The 17,364-nt window shown below is 43.6% G+C and overlaps 1 protein-coding gene and 1 non-coding gene across 3 annotated transcripts in view; one reads left to right on the top strand and one right to left on the bottom strand.

Moving 5' to 3' along the window:
- Window positions 1-17,119, bottom strand: part of MIA3 (MIA SH3 domain ER export factor 3) — a 55,821-nt gene extending 38,702 nt beyond the window's left edge. For both annotated transcript variants that reach the window (XM_034667215.1, XM_034667216.1), the window contains exons 1-6: window positions 17,102-17,119; window positions 14,924-15,057; window positions 10,369-10,455; window positions 4,641-7,458; window positions 3,185-3,400; window positions 271-416 (exon numbers count right to left, since the gene is read on the bottom strand). In XM_034667215.1, coding sequence (XP_034523106.1) covers window positions 271-416; window positions 3,185-3,400; window positions 4,641-7,458; window positions 10,369-10,455; window positions 14,924-15,057; window position 17,102 — 3,402 coding nt within the window. In that variant the 5' untranslated portion in view covers window positions 17,103-17,119. The remainder of the gene's footprint in view (window positions 1-270; window positions 417-3,184; window positions 3,401-4,640; window positions 7,459-10,368; window positions 10,456-14,923; window positions 15,058-17,101) is intronic.
- On the top strand, window positions 11,839-11,911 carry TRNAK-CUU. Its single transcript has one exon. It is a non-coding gene; the product is annotated as a tRNA-Lys (tRNA).
- Window positions 17,120-17,364: the final 245 nt, after the last annotated feature.

Below are 17,364 nucleotides of genomic sequence, written 5' to 3'. Positions count from 1 at the left end.
TCTAACTGCTAGACTACAAGGTCCTTGAGGGGAAGAGCCATGTTTTATAGGTATATACCCAGCACTGACACACCGCATATCCTCTCCAAGGGCTGAACTGCGCTAAGAACCCATCAAATTATACACTTGTGGTTTGTTTCAGAGGCTAACATCAAAAGATCAGCAGTTTTCATAAAGACATTTTAAGCTCTTTACCTCATGCTCAAGATCAACTCAAAAACTGTAATTAATCAACATGCTATCTGAAGAAACTATATATGTCAAACTTACCGTCTTAGTTAAATAAAATACGAATGAATATATTAAAAGAATTGCATTTTCCAATGGTGTGACACTTGCTGGCTCTTCAGCATTTGTTTCTAGTTGCTTTTCTCCATCAATAGCATCAACAGGACTGCTTTCTGTTGTAATTATCCCTAAAATTGAGGGTGAAAATTAATATTTTATTTTATGCTTAGAGTAAGACCTGTTTCTCTTCATTTAAAAAATTTATTGAGTGCCCGCTGAATACTAGTGGCTTCTCTTAAAGACTTATATGGTTTAAGGGATCTTGCTGGCTCAGTTGGTAGAGCATGCGACTCTTGATCTCGGGGTCGTGAGTTTGAGCCCCATGTTGGGGGTAGAGATTACTTAAAAAATATTTACTAAAAAAAAAGACATACAATTTTCATATGTCTTATATAAAGACTTATATAACGTATATAATTATTCTCTTGAAGAATTATAAAAAGAAGGGGCACCTGGGTGGCTCAGTCGGTTAAGAGTCTGCCTTCGGCTCAGGTCATGATCCCAGGGTCCTGAGATGGAGCCCTGCATCCAGTTCCCTGCTCAGCAGGGAGTCTGCTTCTCCCTCTCCCTCTGCTCCTCCCCCCTGCTCGTACTCTCTCTCTCAAATAAAATCTTTAAAAAAAGAATTATAAAGAGAACAACATTCAGAATGCCTATTAGAGCCATCATACCCTTCCATTATGAAATGAACATATCTCCAGTACCGTCTACCCCTCACCAAACCCCTCCATCATGTCCCTGACAAAGCAACTGCTATCTGAACAATATTTAGTCATAGGAACTGAGAAAAGAATAATTTTATGTTTTTTCCACATAGGCACAGTTGCGTTTAACAACATTCATTTAGTGCTGGTGAAGCACTGTGTTAGAAACTTCAGGCAAATGATGAGTAGAAAAGTGTCAGTTTGCAGACCTGCAGGTAGGATACACCAATGCTTAGCACAGCGTGTAGCACCTGGCAGGCACTCAGTGATTGCTTATCAAACAGATGAATGACAGCTACACAAAACCGAATATGGTAAATGCCCAGAGACACTAACGAACTGCTTACAGGGTGGGGGCTGGCCTGGAGCTCTGCGTAAGAGGTAGGATTCAGGCACCGCCTGAAAGGGCTTCACCTGAGGAGGTGGTGGGGAGGGGATTTCAGTTTGAATTACTCGAGTCTGAGACACGTCTTATAAACTGCTAGGAGTTCAACAAGCCATTAGTGATCGGTGCAGTAGGGGCCTCTCGTGTCTCTTCCGCCAGGAGATTCCATTCACTATTCATCTATGAATCTGACCTTTGGGGAAGTGTTCCCGGTCAGGTGACCATCTCCATGTCTGAGATGCATGAAGGGATATTTGGGAAGATAAGCCTGTAAAGGCAGTTGATGTCATTTTGTGATACACCTTAAAGGACAGAGCAAAAAAATCTGTTTTTAATTCTGCAAGCAGAACTTTTCCTAGCCCTGGAAGTTTTTGAGCAGGAGAATAACAAGACTTCGTGGTACATGACTCATTTTCAACAAGCAGAACCTTTTTGACTTAAAGGAGTTTAGAACTAGAGAGGATGACATATGAATGGAATAGCCTCTGGAACACGGGAGACTTCTGATGCATCATTTCTTCTCAAATTCACAGAATTCCTCCCCATGCTGTGGCTTCTCCCGTACTCTGAGGACAGATGGAGGGTCCACCCAGTGCTACCAGGTCTTACAGTATCACAGGGTAATGCTATAGCCGTGGTCACAGACCACAACCTCTAAGAGCACAAACACAGTAATGAAATCACCCCACCACAGTGGATATGCAAAATAGCACAATTAGTTCTTCTTCATTAGAAACCTACCAACATTTTGTTTTATTTTGTTGTATTTTTGTTTTGTTTTGTTTTAAAGATTTTATTTATTTATTTGACAGAGAGAGACAGCCAGCGAGAGAGGGAACACAAGCAGGGGGAGTGGGAGAGGAAGAAGCAGGCTCCTAGCGGAGGAGCCTGATGTGGGGCTCGATCCCACAACGCCGGGATCACGCCCTGAGCCGAAGGCAGACGCTTAACGCCTGCGCCACCCAGGCGCCCCTGTTGTATTTTTGTTTTAAACATTTTCCTCAATTCAAGTGAAACGAGTTGCTCTCCACTGAATGTCTGCTGTGCTCTGTGATGAAGTTCTATTCACTGGTGTCAGGCCACCCTGGACCACAACACACTGCAAAGTCCTGTACTCTTCCCTACAGTATAAAGATACCTGGCCGTAAATATTCCCTTCATTGTTTTTAAAAAGGTAAACAAGCTAAACCACACTGTATTCTACTGGGGGCAGCATGGGATGAAGGGGACTAAGGAGTGGGGGGGGAAACACAGAATTTGTGAGTTTTAACGCAGTGGTTCTCAAACTTTCAACAGATCCAGATTTCCTGGAGGGCTTAAACAGAGCTTGCTGGTCTCCTCCCCCAGAGTTTCTGATGCCTCTGGTCTGGCTGAAAACTACTTTTTAGAACATAAGGCTTTTTAAGAATAATATTTTAGATTAAAATTATTCACATAAGTCACGACAGCCGAACACTGGTTTTTGGTTACAGTCTCTGGCCTTTTTCCTACTGCTGATCTCCATTCGCTTCAACTCCTGCTTTTCTTTCCCTTCTGGGGTTTCTTGTTTTTTAAACTCACTCATGCCTGTATTCTACTCCCTTCTGATTTCCTACCTTTAAGAACAAATGTCCAGGGGTGCCTGGCTGGCTCAGTCGGTAGAGCATTTGACTCTTGATCTTGGGGTTATAAGTTCGAGCCCCACGGGTGCAGAAATTACTTAAACAAATAAATAATTTAAAGGGGGAAAAAACAAAAGAAGAAATGTCCTAGAAGCTTTTCTTTATGACATACCTCTACTTTGTAGAGAAAAATCTGCAAGCTTTACCTGGGTCTACGTCTTTCTCAGTATTTGGATGCTGTGACACTTCTGGGCCACCCTTGTCACCAGTCACAGGTTCATCCAAGTGGCTGGGCTCCTTGAGAACCTGTACTTTAAGGTCTTCTTCGTTATCTTGTGGGAAATGGTCTTCTGCGTTTTCTTGTGGGAAACTGTCTTCTGTGTTATCTCGTGGGAAATTATCTTCAAGGTGTGGTTGCATCCCTATAGGGAAGAAGAATGCATTGGGCTGGCAAAGCCTGCGGACACTCCCCACTCCCCCTTTCCCACTGCGCAGCTCCCCTCACCATCCACCCTCAGGTGCTTCACTATTGCCCTCCACTACTGCCCTCCGCAGGCTGGCATCCCAGGGAGCACACATGAGCAGGGAAATAGAGTTTCAACTGCTTTTGTCTCATGTCACAGACGGCTAAAATTGATAAAGAAACCCTTACTCCAAGTATTTTACAAACACACATTTATGGTAGGGTCTTCAACAACCTAACTTCCTTGACAAACCAACACATGCTCACACAGGTAATGTACAGAAGAGATTCTAGTCAAGGGCAGAAACAGGAAACATCAAGTGTAGAAACATAAGCTTGCTCATTTCACAGAGCTAGCAGGGAAGGGCATTTGTACAAAGGCAGTCTGCCCAAGTAGCTCTCAAATATTTTGAGAGTATATCTAATCGTCAAAAAGAGGGAACCCATGTCTTTCCCCAAGAGGCTCAGGGCATAGCCCAATGTAACACACAGCAAAGATGAATTTCTTTAAAGCCTCGTAGTTTACCCTGAAAATTCATTAGAGTTCTGCATTCTAATGCAAAATAGATCTGCTTTGATTCCACACAAAAATGTTCCACTCCCCAGATTCTCCGGAAAAAGTGACCTTCTGGGAAGATACATTTACTCTTGTGACTTTACGTCCCCCCGGTATTCTACCATATGCCTCAGTTCGAATACCTCAGTCTGAAAAGCATGGGGACACGGAATAGGGCACAGAACTAGGAATCAGGCTGTTTTAGGGTACTGGCTCAGGGGCAATTCCATCACTATTTACGGAAAGGCTTCTATGTGTCAAGTGCTGTGTTAGAAAGCTCTGCACCCTGGTTAGTCGCTGATTCATCTGAATGCAAGAATCCTAGGGCCCAGTAGAATTTAACCGACCTAAGTGCTCCAAAGAGGCAAGAAAGAACATGACTCCACAAAAGATGAAAACATGACACCCAGTCTCAACTCCAAAAGGGAAAACTGAGTGAGAAATCCTTTGCATGGTCCAGCCTTAAAGAAGGTGGGAAGGGACTCGTGGATGTCACAGTGCTGTTGTCCCTTACCTTCAGGCACACTGTAAACTTGACAGAGCTTTACAAGTAAGGCAGGAGGCACTTCAGCAGTCCCCCCTCCCTGCTGCCCCCCCCACCGCCGCACCTGCTTTTCAAGCGCGCCCCCAAGAAGCACTTTACCTTCCATGGAGCCCCCCCAGCCTTCCTGCGGGAGCAGTGCCGTGGCGAGTGGTGCAGTGGCCTCCATGGCTGAGTGTCTGTACCGGACGAAATAGATCAGGTCTTGAATATCGTCTAATACTGCCGCCTCTTCAAATATGTTGTTTTCCTTCATTCCCAGATCTCTGTTTTCGGTCACATGAGTATCAAGCATTTTCTCTGCTATGCTCAGAATGTGGGACTCAGAGGCACGGAAGACCTTATCCAGCACTTTCTCCACGTTATAGGGCAGGCTCTCCTGCTGCGCGGCCTTCAGCTTTAAAGACATTTCGTGGAACATGGCTTCCAGCTCATGGACATCAAAGTACTTCTGGAACCTCTGCAGAGACTGCTGTTCCTTAAAGAAACTGCCGATTATAGGCAAGTCCTTCACATCGCCGCTGTGCGCTGGCTTTCCAGCTGTCTGTGGCGCCCAGTGTGGCCGGTCATCTCCGTGCTCCTCGGTGGCAGACGCCTGACTCCCTGTGTCCGTGAACACCTCAATGTCCTCCTGGTCCTCTTCCGAGAGTTCTTCTATCACAGGCTTCTGTGCGGATTCCTCAGGGCTGTCTTCTTTAAAATAATCAGTATCTTGATTCTGAAACATCTCATCTAACTGGAGAGTCTGATTTTTTCTGTCAGGAGAGTCCCTTACTTCAGATGCTCTCTGTGCTTTCTTAGCTGCAGGAGGGCTTTCTGTTTCCACCACCCCGCTCCCTGCTTCCCTGCCCCCCGTGTCTACCCCTTGGCCCAAAGTTTCACTTTTTCTTTCAACTTCCAGAATATTACTAGTTTCTTCTTTACTTCCTTCCGTTTCTGCGTCAGGATTAATGGCGCCTAAACCAGCTCTTGGGGGGGCCTGCAGATTACCATCCAACCGCCCGCCCGGGACCTTGGGGCTTTGTTCTTTAGACTGTTTTGCACTTACAGCATTTTCATCCTCCAGGAGTTCTTCAGGGCTGTAATCGTCTTCTGCCTCTGGTTTCTCAGGATGGAAACCTGGTCCTTCCAGGCTATCTGCCTGCCCTGTTGCCTCCACTTCCCACGAGCCCGCCCCGGGCTTGTGCGGAGCCAACTCTTCACCTGAGGGGTCCTCTTTGACCTCCTCCTCGGACTGCCTTACCTTCTCACCCACCTGCTTACTGTGTGCAATAGCCTCTTCTCTTCCTTGTGGCCAGGAACGATTTCTTCCCAAAATGGGACCCTCTTCTTCTGGTTCTCTTGGCAAACCAATTTCATCCAAAGGGGAGGGTCTAGGTTGATTCCGAGTTTTAAGCTGTTCCTCTTTAAATTCCTCACTTAGAGGCTCCACTGAAAGCATGTGCGGTTTTACTCCACTTACTAAAGCGTGTTCTTCTCCCACCCTGTCTTTGGATGCGTTATGCTGGTGACTTCCCAACGGCGGCGCAACGTCCACAGATTCCCATCCAACCTTTTCCTCGTTCCCTTGACTCCCTGAGGCTTCAGGTACCGGTTCAGGAGCTAAGCCCCCTCCCAAACTCTGCTCTCCAGGCTTTCCTTCATGGAGCATTCCTTTTGAAACATGAATAGCTGTTCCTTTCAGGTCATTTTTTTTGTTATCCAATTCTAATTCCAACATTTCTTTACCCTTTCCAGCAGCTGGCGAAGAGCCGGGGTCACTGCTTTGAGGAGAACCATGTGCAGTCACGCCCTCCTGCTTCTCCTCCTCCAGCCCCCCCTCGTCCTGTGCCAGGCCCCTCCTGGATTCCTCAGCTTTCCTCCCTTCTTCTGTACTGTGAATTTCTGGGTCTTTGTCATTATTTGTTTTAGGGACATCTACAGTCAAAAGACTATCTTCTACCTTTTTAGGGTCAGTGTAATCTGTGGCTGATTGTGGTTTCCCCCGTTTGCTATCTGGGACGAACCCATCATCACCTTCCTTTCCTTCCTCTGAATCAGAACTCCCTAAATCCACACCCGTTTGTCCATCATCTTCCGTGAAGGAGAAGACAGTATCCTCCCAGGTTGTGAGTATATTTTTATCATAGCTTCTGATGCCTGGGGGCTGAGCTGCCTCAACTGTATCCTCTCCATTTGAACTCTGCTCTCTATCTGCTGAGTATTTCTCAACTCCAGACTTTGCTGGAGTTTTCACATCTTCTCCGCCATGGGTGAAGGTCAGTAACGGCAGCTCATCAAAGTTTTCTTCGTTCTCCTCTTCTTCCTTGCCCACCGTGTAATACTCAGTATCCGAGTCCTCATCAAAATCGTCTTCTAATGAAGTAACGAGTCTGGTTGTCTCATCATCGGATACAAGCGCATCAGCAGTAGAGCCAAATTTGGTTTTTAGGTCCAGAGTCATTTCTTTTTTCAAAAGTTTGTAAGCATCCATCTTCTCCTGTTCACTCGAGACCTGAGAACCATTGCTGGTTTTGTTGTTTTCGCTTTCTGGCACTTTTAGTTTATCCTGCAGCAGTTCCTCAAAAGGTTCAAATGAAGATGGGTCCCCCTGAGCACGATCTGTTTGACTGTTTCCATGGGGGTGGTTCTTCTGGACCCCAGATCTTTCCTTGAGTTCCTTAGTGTTTTCTGAGAAGATACTTTCACCCTCCTCTGAGCTGACTTCTACTGGTTCAGTTTCAAGGTCGCTTTCCTCAAACACTTCAGGAGGTGTATCCTCAAACACTTCAGGAGGCGTATCCTCACGCTGACTTTTTTCTATCGCTTTCTCAGAATCTCCAGTTGCAGAACTGTACAATCCCAAAAATCCTAAAAGTTTTTCTACATTATAATTATCAAAATCATCTCTTCCCCCATCAAAACAAACAAAATCTGTCTCCTGCAAGAGAAAGAAAAACGTTAGCATGTCTAAGTATCGTAAGAGCAAACTCTTACTACCCATACTAGCGACAGTGATAATCTCAAATTGGCTCTGGAGGGGCTTCTGTGCCTACCTTGGGCACCAAATCTTCTTGGGTAATGAAGGGATATAGAAGCTGGAATCCACTTTTCCCTGGTTCCCTGCTTCCAAGGAGAAGGACTCCTACCTGAGTACTACTCCTGGCTGCCCCTTGCTGTCTCTTCCCCAAGGGAAACAATTCTTGTGGCTGGTGCGTTTGCACCATCCCTGTTTGCTGTTTGGGACCTGCTGGAGGGAACATACCTCCTCTCCCCTCTGTGTTGTCAGTTTTACAGGGACAGTCCCCTTGGGGTGGCCCCCCATTAGCTAGCTCTGTCTGTGGCTGGGCAGTCTGTCTTATTCTAGACTACAAAGTTAGAAAGCCCACTAGTTCTGCAACCTGAGCCGTGTTCACTGAAAAGCTTTATCAATAAATAATAGTTACAATTTGGTCTCCATGTGCCTGACTCCTGAGTGTCTCAATTTGTTCTGAGCACAAGTGGAGAAAAAACAGGGTATCATTTGCTGGGTCCCCCAATATCTATGCCTGATGTTCTGGGAATTCATCCCCTAATAATATGTGCAGAAGAAGCTGGAAGACCATCCAGCTTCCCTATCACTGTGCCCTCCAGGCTGCCTTCTGTTTACCCCGCTAGAGATGGGCAGAACCACCTTGCTGTCAGGATCTAAGTCTACACAGATTTTTTTTGCCTCATATCTTCTTTAGATTGGAAAAGATAAATCAGCTTAGGAAGTATCTTTTTAAACACAGGGGCATAGGAACTAAACATTTAAAGATACAAAGAAGGATATCAAGGGGGCACCCCACTTAATTCTTACCTCAAATACAACTTGAAAACAAGATTCAGTAAGGAATACACTCTACTCTAAATCAGGGTTTAGGTGTCATTAAGATCTCCTTTCAGGACTGTCCACAAATCTATATTCTTCCTTTCCTCCAATAATAAGCAAATTGACATAAGAAGAGCCAGACACAGAGGGAAAGTTAAAAAGCCAAGATAATTCTCTTCTCCTAACTAAGCTTTCACTAAAGTCTGAGGAGCCGTGACCAGTGCAGTGGGATGGATGATTTCTTCTTTTCATCACAAGCGTTTCCAAACTACTTTCTCAATACTGAGGGAAGCATGCAGTGGGAGGCACAGTAAGAAGGCCGACTCCCAAACTAGTGAGGTCACTGGGGCCAATGCACTGCTGTCTCACACCTGTATCCTGGGGAGTCTCTTCACTGGGAATGAAGCCAGACAGGTAATGGGGTGATTTTATGACCCTCGAGATTACTGAGAAACATTAAGAACAGCACTGGCTCGGGGCGCCTGGGTGGCTCAGTCGTTAAGCGTCTGCCTTTGGCTCAGGGCGTGATCCCGGCGTTCTGGGATCGAGCCCCCACATCAGGCTCCTCCGCTAGGAGCCTGCTTCTTCCTCTCCCACTCCCCCTGCTTGTGTTCCCTCTCTCGCTGGCTGTCTCTCTATCTCTGTCAAATAAATAAATAAAATCTTAAAAAAAAAAAAGAACAGCACTGGCTCTAAGACACCATCTATTCTGCCAATCTCATCTAAGAATGGCTCCAGGCCAGCAGGCTGCATATTCTGCAGCCCCGCAAAGAACTACTCAAAGGTTCTTGAATGAAAGTGAGCATCAATTACTATAAATTTTAAAACTCGAGAAAATGATCAGCAGGACTGAGGATCCCGGAGCACAAAATCTTCGTCATCACAGAGCTGGAAGTCAGGGCACTCAGACTAATGCTTTACTGGGGGTGCAGTCAGTACTGTGCAGATCCCTGTTCCAAACCTATAACATAGCTACAACCCCTGAAATCACTAAAGGGTCAGTAATAAGAAAGCCACGGTAAATTGGCATTTGTGGCCTCGAACATATTTAGGATTTAATTTCACCTGATTTCTCGACTTAAAATGTCTAAGAGCTATTCAATGAGTGGTTTGTTTTTTTTTTAATGATTTTTTATTATATTATGTCAGTCACCATACAGTACATCCCCGGATTCTGATGTAAAGTTCAATGCTTCATTAGTTGCGTATAACACACAGTGCACCATGCAATACGTGCCCTCCTTACTACCCATCACCAGTCTATCCCATTCCCCCACCCCCTCCCCTCTGAAGTCTTCAGTTTGTTTCTCATAGTCCATAGTCTCTCATGTTTCATTCCCCCTTCTGATTACCCCCCTTTTCTTTATCCCTTTCTTCCCNTCTGATTGAGATACCTTCTTCTTTTGCTTTTAAAAAGATTTACCTCTTGGGGCACCTGGGTGGCTCAGTCAGGTAAGCCTCCGACTCTTGATTTCGGCTCAGGTCATGATCTCAGGATCATGAAATCGAGCCCTGTGTTGGGCTCCGCGCTCAGCGCGGCGTCTGCTTGAATTTCTCTCCTTCTCCCTCTGACCCTCCCCCTGCTCGCGTTTGCTCGCTCTCTAGAATAAATTAATATATTTTTTAAAAAATCTTTTAAAAATTAAAAAGATTTACCTCTGAAACTTAATAACTAAATAAGAAGATATTGAATTCTTAATTTTTTTCTCATATAAAGCAGCAAAAAAAAAAAACCCTATGTAAAAGTACACATATTAGACAACTACCAAACAATGATATATAGTCTCCAATAAATTCTTTTCAAACTTTTCTTTCTTATTTTTTCTATTTTTAAAGGTAATCTGATTCTAAATTTAAACTTGATACACAAATGTGAACTTGGTTTTTTTCTGGCCAAAACACAAAGACTTTTCAAAAATCACTAACTGACTATCACTGATGAATTTGAAAGGCAATTTATAATTGAGAACCAAAAAAAAAAAAAAGTCCATAACTTACATCTGTTGGAACCTGTAACTCCTCTTTAGTATATTCATGGACTACTTGGATTAAATCCTTCGGAAAATACCCAAAAATACGCCCAACCTACATGAAAGAAAAGGCAAAAGAAACAAGCGCCAATAAAAATTCTGTATAAGAAATACAAATGACAGACTTCTTAGTAGTGAGAGGAAATACACAGATAGGCACGTAGGTATAACCACAAGAGACAGCCGGTTGCTACTACGATCACATAGATTACTATTCCAATGAAAATCAAGCACAGAATACCTTAAAGCCAACTTTTCTAAAACCACTGAGGTTTCCTTTCAACATGCAACTTAATTCTAAACACAGAACACATAAAGTTGTATTTCTGAAGTAGATAAAAGATCTACATAAGAGGAAGTTATTGTCTATTTTGTGATTAAAACTATGCAAATCAGGGGCACCTGGCTGGCTCAGTCAGAAGAGAGTATGACTCTTGATCTCGGGGTTGTGAATTTGAGCCCCACGTTGGGTAGAAATTACTTAAAAATAAAAATCTTTTAAAAAAAAAAAACCAACCTGCAAATCAGAGCTGGTTAGAAACACAATTGCAAATAACCTCTAGCAATAATTTACCTGCACATTTCACAGCTTTGCTCATCAGCCAGTACTTAGAAGTCTTCCTTAAACCAATAAACAGTCATAAAAATTAAGTAAAAAGAACACAAAATCCCTAAAATGTGTGATCACTACAACAAAAAGCAAATATTTATTGACAGAATGGGCTATAGCAGCTTTTTCAAAGGCTAGATTTTCCAGTATTTTGAGGAGAAAATAAAATTCATACTAAAGTATACATCAAGCTTTAATTTCATGCAAAATAAACCTCTAGAGAAAATAACCCCATTTACCTACAGCCCTAACAGCGAAAATACATAAAGTGTGTCTTCTTGAGACGCATGCACTGTTTTCTACTGGCTCCGTCTGAAAAGGAAAGCAGATCTCTCTGAAGGAGGCTGACAGGCAGATCCAATGCACCAAAGGAGAAAAAAGCTATCTTATCACCAACTCCTAAAATATCCTCATTAGGAGTGCTGTTGCTATACCTGGCAAATATGTGAAAGCCAGTCTGAGTACTAGAATACCGTCTTCAAGATTAGATAAGGCAGAGCAATTAAAAACTGCTACACTGGCAGTTAAAACCTAAAACTCTTAAGAAACTAAAAAAGAGTGCAGAACAAAAACAAAAAAAAACAGAAATAAGAATCATTTTGAGAGCTAATGGGAAAGAGTTTTTAATTTCCTAAAGTGTAAGTTCCACGAAGTAAGAGAGACTGAGGGAAAATATACTTTTTTCCCCTTTTTGGGAAAACTTTATTAGGAGAAAATCTAGAAAAGGGAGACAAATCAGAAATATATGGAAAAAGGAAATATATTTGTCTTTGTGTAGTCTCTGTGCACTGACACCACAGGTCATATAAAACTCCATTTTTGGGGGGTGCCTGGCTGGCTCAGTCGGTAGAGCATGTGACTCTTGATCTGAGGATTATGGGTTCAAATCCCATGTTGGGTACAGAGATTATTAAAAATAATAAAATCTTGGGGTGACTGTGGCTCAGTCGGTTAAGCGTCTGCCTTCAGCTCAGGTCATGATCCCAGGGTCCTGGGATGAGTCCCACATCAGGCTCCCGGCTCAGCAGGGAGTCTGCTTCTCCCTCTCCCTCTGCCCCTGCTTGTGCTCTCTCTCCCTCTCTCTCTGTCAAATAAATAAAATCTTAAAAAGAATAAAATAAATAAAATCTTAAGGAAAAAAACCTCCGTATTTATACACTGGGTGGGGGGGTATTCTGTGCCTCAGGATCTGACAAAAAGGGACCCTCAGGACTGGAAGTAAGATTTGTATCTAATTTTGCTTCCCTATATCATCCCTGCCAGAGAACTATTAATTTGATGGGGGGGAGGGAGAAGTAGAACATTTGTTCAAGAGAATAAATTCTGCATAAGTTACTATCAGGACACATGTAAGTAAGTGCCACTGCCCTGAAAGGAAATATTCAAAGGGCAGATGGGTAAGACATGGGCCCTTCCGTACGGGGCTTATGACGTTACAGGAGCAAAGACAGTACATAAGCCAACTGCAAGACAGAGCAGTAAAAGAGACGCCACGTGAGCAGCACAAACAAAACGCCACCTGGACAATCATCGAACAGCACAGAGCCCTCTGGCTGGGTTGCTGAGAGCAGTGGTTCCCTAAGAAGGCTGCAAGAGAGGTGACCATGGCCATAGGGAAATCCAAGTCGAGCTCACGCACCCAAATGCTCCAACTTAACCACCTCGCTGCACATAAAACATGTAGCCTAGGTATGTAGAAAAAACTTTCCAAGAGTAAAGATTATCAAAAAATCTCATGTGGTCAACTTGAAGGAAACAGAACAGACCCTTCTTTGTATCTGGTGATTCAATCAGGATTCTGCCCAAATTACAAGGGCTGAACCTGACCAGTAGTTGGTCTTTCAAGATTCCTCCCTAGGAATCTGGAACACCAACAAAATGAATCTGTTTTTCCCTGTGTAGTTTTCTCAAGCCTTATTTTCTGTTGTTTGGTATTTTATTGAGAGTAAAAGTTTTCACAGTGGGGACTGGGTATTTCTGGAAGTTTGAACAATCTATAAGGATATCAAGAACTCTTACAACTTTCAGTAAATAAACAGCCCACACATCACACTTAATAGAAAGGAAAGGACAAGAACTCATAAGCCTCTCAGTCAGGCCACTCCTAGGGAATCTCATTAAAAACATAAAAAGCATGAGCATTATTTACAACAGCCAATGGGGTGCCTGGGTGGCTCAGTCAGTTGAGCACTAGATCTTGATTTTGGCTGAGGCCATGATCTCGGGGTTGTGGGATCAAGCCCTGGGTCATGGGATCGGCCCCCATAGGGCCCCACACTCAGCATGAAGTCTGCTTGTCCCTCTCCTCCCCCCTCTGTCCCTCCCCCGTGAGTGTGCTCTCTTGATACCTATCTAATAAATAGAATCTTACAATAGCTAAAACGTGGAAGCAACCCAAGTGTCCACCAATAGATGAGTAGACAAAGACGTGTACACACACACACACACACAATGGAATGTTATTTGGCCACAAAAAAGAATGAAATCACTTGCCATGTGTAACAACATGGATGGACTGAGAGGGTATAATGCTAAGAAAAATGAGTCGGCCAGAGAAAGATAAATGCCATATGATCTCACTCATATGTGAAATTTAAGAAACAAAACAAAGAAAAAAAGAGACAAAANATGGAATGTTATTTGGCCACAAAAAAGAATGAAATCACTTGCCATGTGTAACAACATGGATGGACTGAGAGGGTATAATGCTAAGAAAAATGAGTCGGCCAGAGAAAGATAAATGCCATATGATCTCACTCATATGTGAAATTTAAGAAACAAAACAAAGAAAAAAAGAGACAAAAAGCAGACACTGGAATACACAGAACAAACTGGTGTGTGCCACAGGGGAGGTGAGTGGAGGAACGGGTGAAACAGGTGATGGAGATGAAGAGTACTCTTATCGTGACAGGCACTGAGTAACACATGGAATTGCGGAGCTCCTATACTGCACGCCTGACACTAACAGAACCCTCTAAGTTAATTATACTTGAACAAAAAATTGTTTTAAAAAGCAGAGCATGATGGAGTCATTGGTTTCCAGTCATATGGGTGCCATGAGGGCATCCATAAAACCAGCTGGGAAGAGAGCAGCGGGGGGGATCCTCCAGGAGCAGGTGTCTGGAGAGCAGGAAAAGGATGACCCAGAAGTTGCAAACAAAGCAAGGAAACAAAAAACACACAATGGAAAGGACATTTTGNGTCAAATAAATAAATAAATAAATAAATAAAAAAAATCTTTAAAAAGCAGAGCATGATGGAGTCATTGGTTTCCAGTCATATGGGTGCCATGAGGGCATCCATAAAACCGGCTGGGAAGAGAGCAGCGGGGGGGATCCTCCAGGAGCAGGTGTCTGGAGAGCAGGAAAAGGATGACCCAGAAGTTGCAAACAAAGCAAGGAAACAAAAAACACACAATGGAAAGGACATTTTGCTTTTTTAACAGACTAGTGACAGTACATATAATTAGGTAACTGGTCCCAGAGCTGTCACTCTTTCACAAATATTAATAACTTAGAAAAAAATACACATACAATCAACTTTAAATATGAACACGTGAAACACTGTCCCGCACCAAGTCTACAGGACTAAGTCTAATGCCTGTGCACCCTTCCGCTGTGAAGCCATGAAGTTCCGAATTTCCAGGTTTCACCACCACAACCCTTCCTATGGAGGCAGCACCCACGGCTGGTAACAACCAGCAGCAGTTCAGTTTTGTTTAAGGAACAGAGCAGAGCCCCTACCTGGGGCCAGGCCTGATGCCTGCCTGGGACACACAGACACCTGTTTTCCCAGTCTGGCAGAGAGGACAAGTAACTCCATCAAAGACCCCAGGAAAACAGTTATTTCCATCTACAGTGAGAAACGAGCCGAAAGAAAGCAAGAAGCTAAAGTGTGTCAAATTTGTACTTACACTTCCGGCCCAAACTTCAGGAGGTCTCCCTGCCAGTTTGTAGTAGACATACACAGGGTCACCTTTTTTAAAACTCACGAAACGACAATCGGGGCCTGTAAAATCTTCTAGAGCCTCACCCCGGTACATTAACACTGTATGTAAAGACGGGGAAAAAAAGAGAAAAACAGGTATCAGGATTCAACTTTACCAGTCCATGCTGATGTATCAGGAAATAGGAGGGTGTCCTTTAGTCTGTAAACAACAATAAAGTTTCTTTAGTACTCTCTGAAATCAATGGCTTTCAAGGCACAGGCTCCGAGTGTCTAAAATCTTTAGAGATTTATCATTATATATCCCCTACAAGCAGACAGGAGAGATGGCCACTTTCCCTGTTTTTCTCTATGGATAAACATAAAGCAAGGAGTCCACCGCCACGCATAGCCGGTGTCAAGAGAAACTTGGTCCCCTCTCTAACCTTCTTGTCCTCAATCTCTGCTGTTTCGTAATCATAAAAAGCTTCACTGCGCAATTAGATAAATTCAAATGTAGATGTTGGCTGGCTTAAGCATGGCCGCATGAAGAGGTAATAGGGAGCTGGGGAGAGCATCCAGGAACCCCCAAGGGGTCAATTAACTTGAGCTAACACTAAAAGGCACTATCGTTAAGTGGCTCAACCTGCTACCTTGCAGTAGTAAACACTGTTGACTTCATCTGAGGCCATGCTGCTCTCCCGGTACAGTATCTGGATAAATTAACAGGAAAGGACATCACATCCTCTTACTGGTCCAATCACATGACGGCGTAATGTGAAATTATTATAAAAGTAATGTTCACCGTACCCAACATTATGAAGGTTTCAACACGAAGATACCCTTATTTATTTTATTTCTGTATATACATGAAATCAGAAGTGGGCATCACATGTTGCAGGGACAGGCAAAACTATGAGAATTGTTCAGTAGTTACCTTTAGTCTTAAAACGCAGTACTTAAATCACACTTGATCTAGAAACTAGTAGAAGCAGCATTTTTCTTTTTGTTGGCCAAATACACAGTTTCTGATATAAGATGAAATGGACAAGATACAATTAAATAGCAGAGAAAAGAAGGGTGACATGGAAAGAAAACTTTTTCTTAAAGCCAGTGAGCCATAAATACATTAAAATGTATCTTTAATACATATTTGAGGGACGAACAGATAGATCTGAGGGCAGTTATTTGGATTTTGAAGCTAAAATCCGATTATTTTAATACATGTCAGCATCCTAATTCAGATGTAACTGGGGGAAAGGCCAGGTTGAAGGTGATGGACAATTTAAGACTGGGGATTCTATCGCAACTGGAAATGGCAATGTTTCTTTTGCTTCCTCCTGAGAAGAGATCACTGAAAAATTGTTACAATACATTAGATGACAACATTACCACACACTGTGATACAACTTTCCTAAAAGTACAGACAGCTCCCTCTCTCACACACACACCTTACTAGATACTTTAGGCAACACACAGTCCCAGACCCTGCTGGGCTGCCGCCTGTTGTGTTTTGGTTATATCTGTTTGGACACATGCCATTTCTCAACTTATGTGACAAGTAAGGGCCCTTCCAGCACCAAGTCTCTGTCCTGGGGAAGCATCAGCGATGTGATTCTCCAGGTAACTGGTTTGGAGGAACCCAAGCAGGGGAGTGCTTGAAAGCAAAGAAGGGCAAACATTTTGTCTTAGCCAACCCTGCTTTGCTAATCATCTGGGTTTGCTCGGAGAAAACTGAAGAGGAAAAGTGTGGAAGTTGCTCCACTTTGGTCGTGTTCGTTGATGTGCTTCAGCCCTAGGTTACCTCCAGGAATGGCTTAACGCAGAGATGCCTCCTGGCTTCCCGTTCACGGGCGTTGCTGCGATACAAACTCTTCCAACTAGGAAATTTGTTTTCGAATAGCATCAATTTGAATATAAATAGCTAAACTGTAGGCATACAGCCTTTTCAGCAAGAACAGTTTTCTACATGTATTGTTTACAACTTATGAACAACCGTTTCCGAACGCGGTTTATCACTAAGTTACAAGGTTATTCGAGACCCTCCAAGAGGCCGTAACAATGATCCCGGTCCCACAAACACATGGGAAGAGATTCCAACAACACAAGTGACTAAGGCTAAGGCTGGTCAGGTTTACGAAAACGAATAAATATTTTTTATGATTACTTTACGAATCCTCTTCATCTGCCTCTGGAGATCTCAGTCCTCCTCGCCGCCCACAGTCCATCCCCCACCCCCAATCTAGGACTGGGGCACAATTCCGCTTCCTGCGCAAAGAGGAGGCTGCCGGTCCCAGGTGGCCGAGGCAGAGATTCTTGGCCTCTTTCAAGAGCGAAAGATTTTGGCCTTCCTTAAGGTGCCCTCCCTGCCTGGCTGTTTGCAAGGAGACTTCTAAGCACAGAAATGACAGGACTGAAGCACAGCCGAGG

The sequence above is a fragment of the Ailuropoda melanoleuca genome, chromosome 8 (genome assembly GCF_002007445.2).
Source record: "Ailuropoda melanoleuca isolate Jingjing chromosome 8, ASM200744v2, whole genome shotgun sequence".
Lineage (NCBI taxonomy): Eukaryota > Metazoa > Chordata > Mammalia > Carnivora > Ursidae > Ailuropoda > Ailuropoda melanoleuca.
This window is presented reverse-complemented; position numbering and strand designations above follow the sequence as displayed.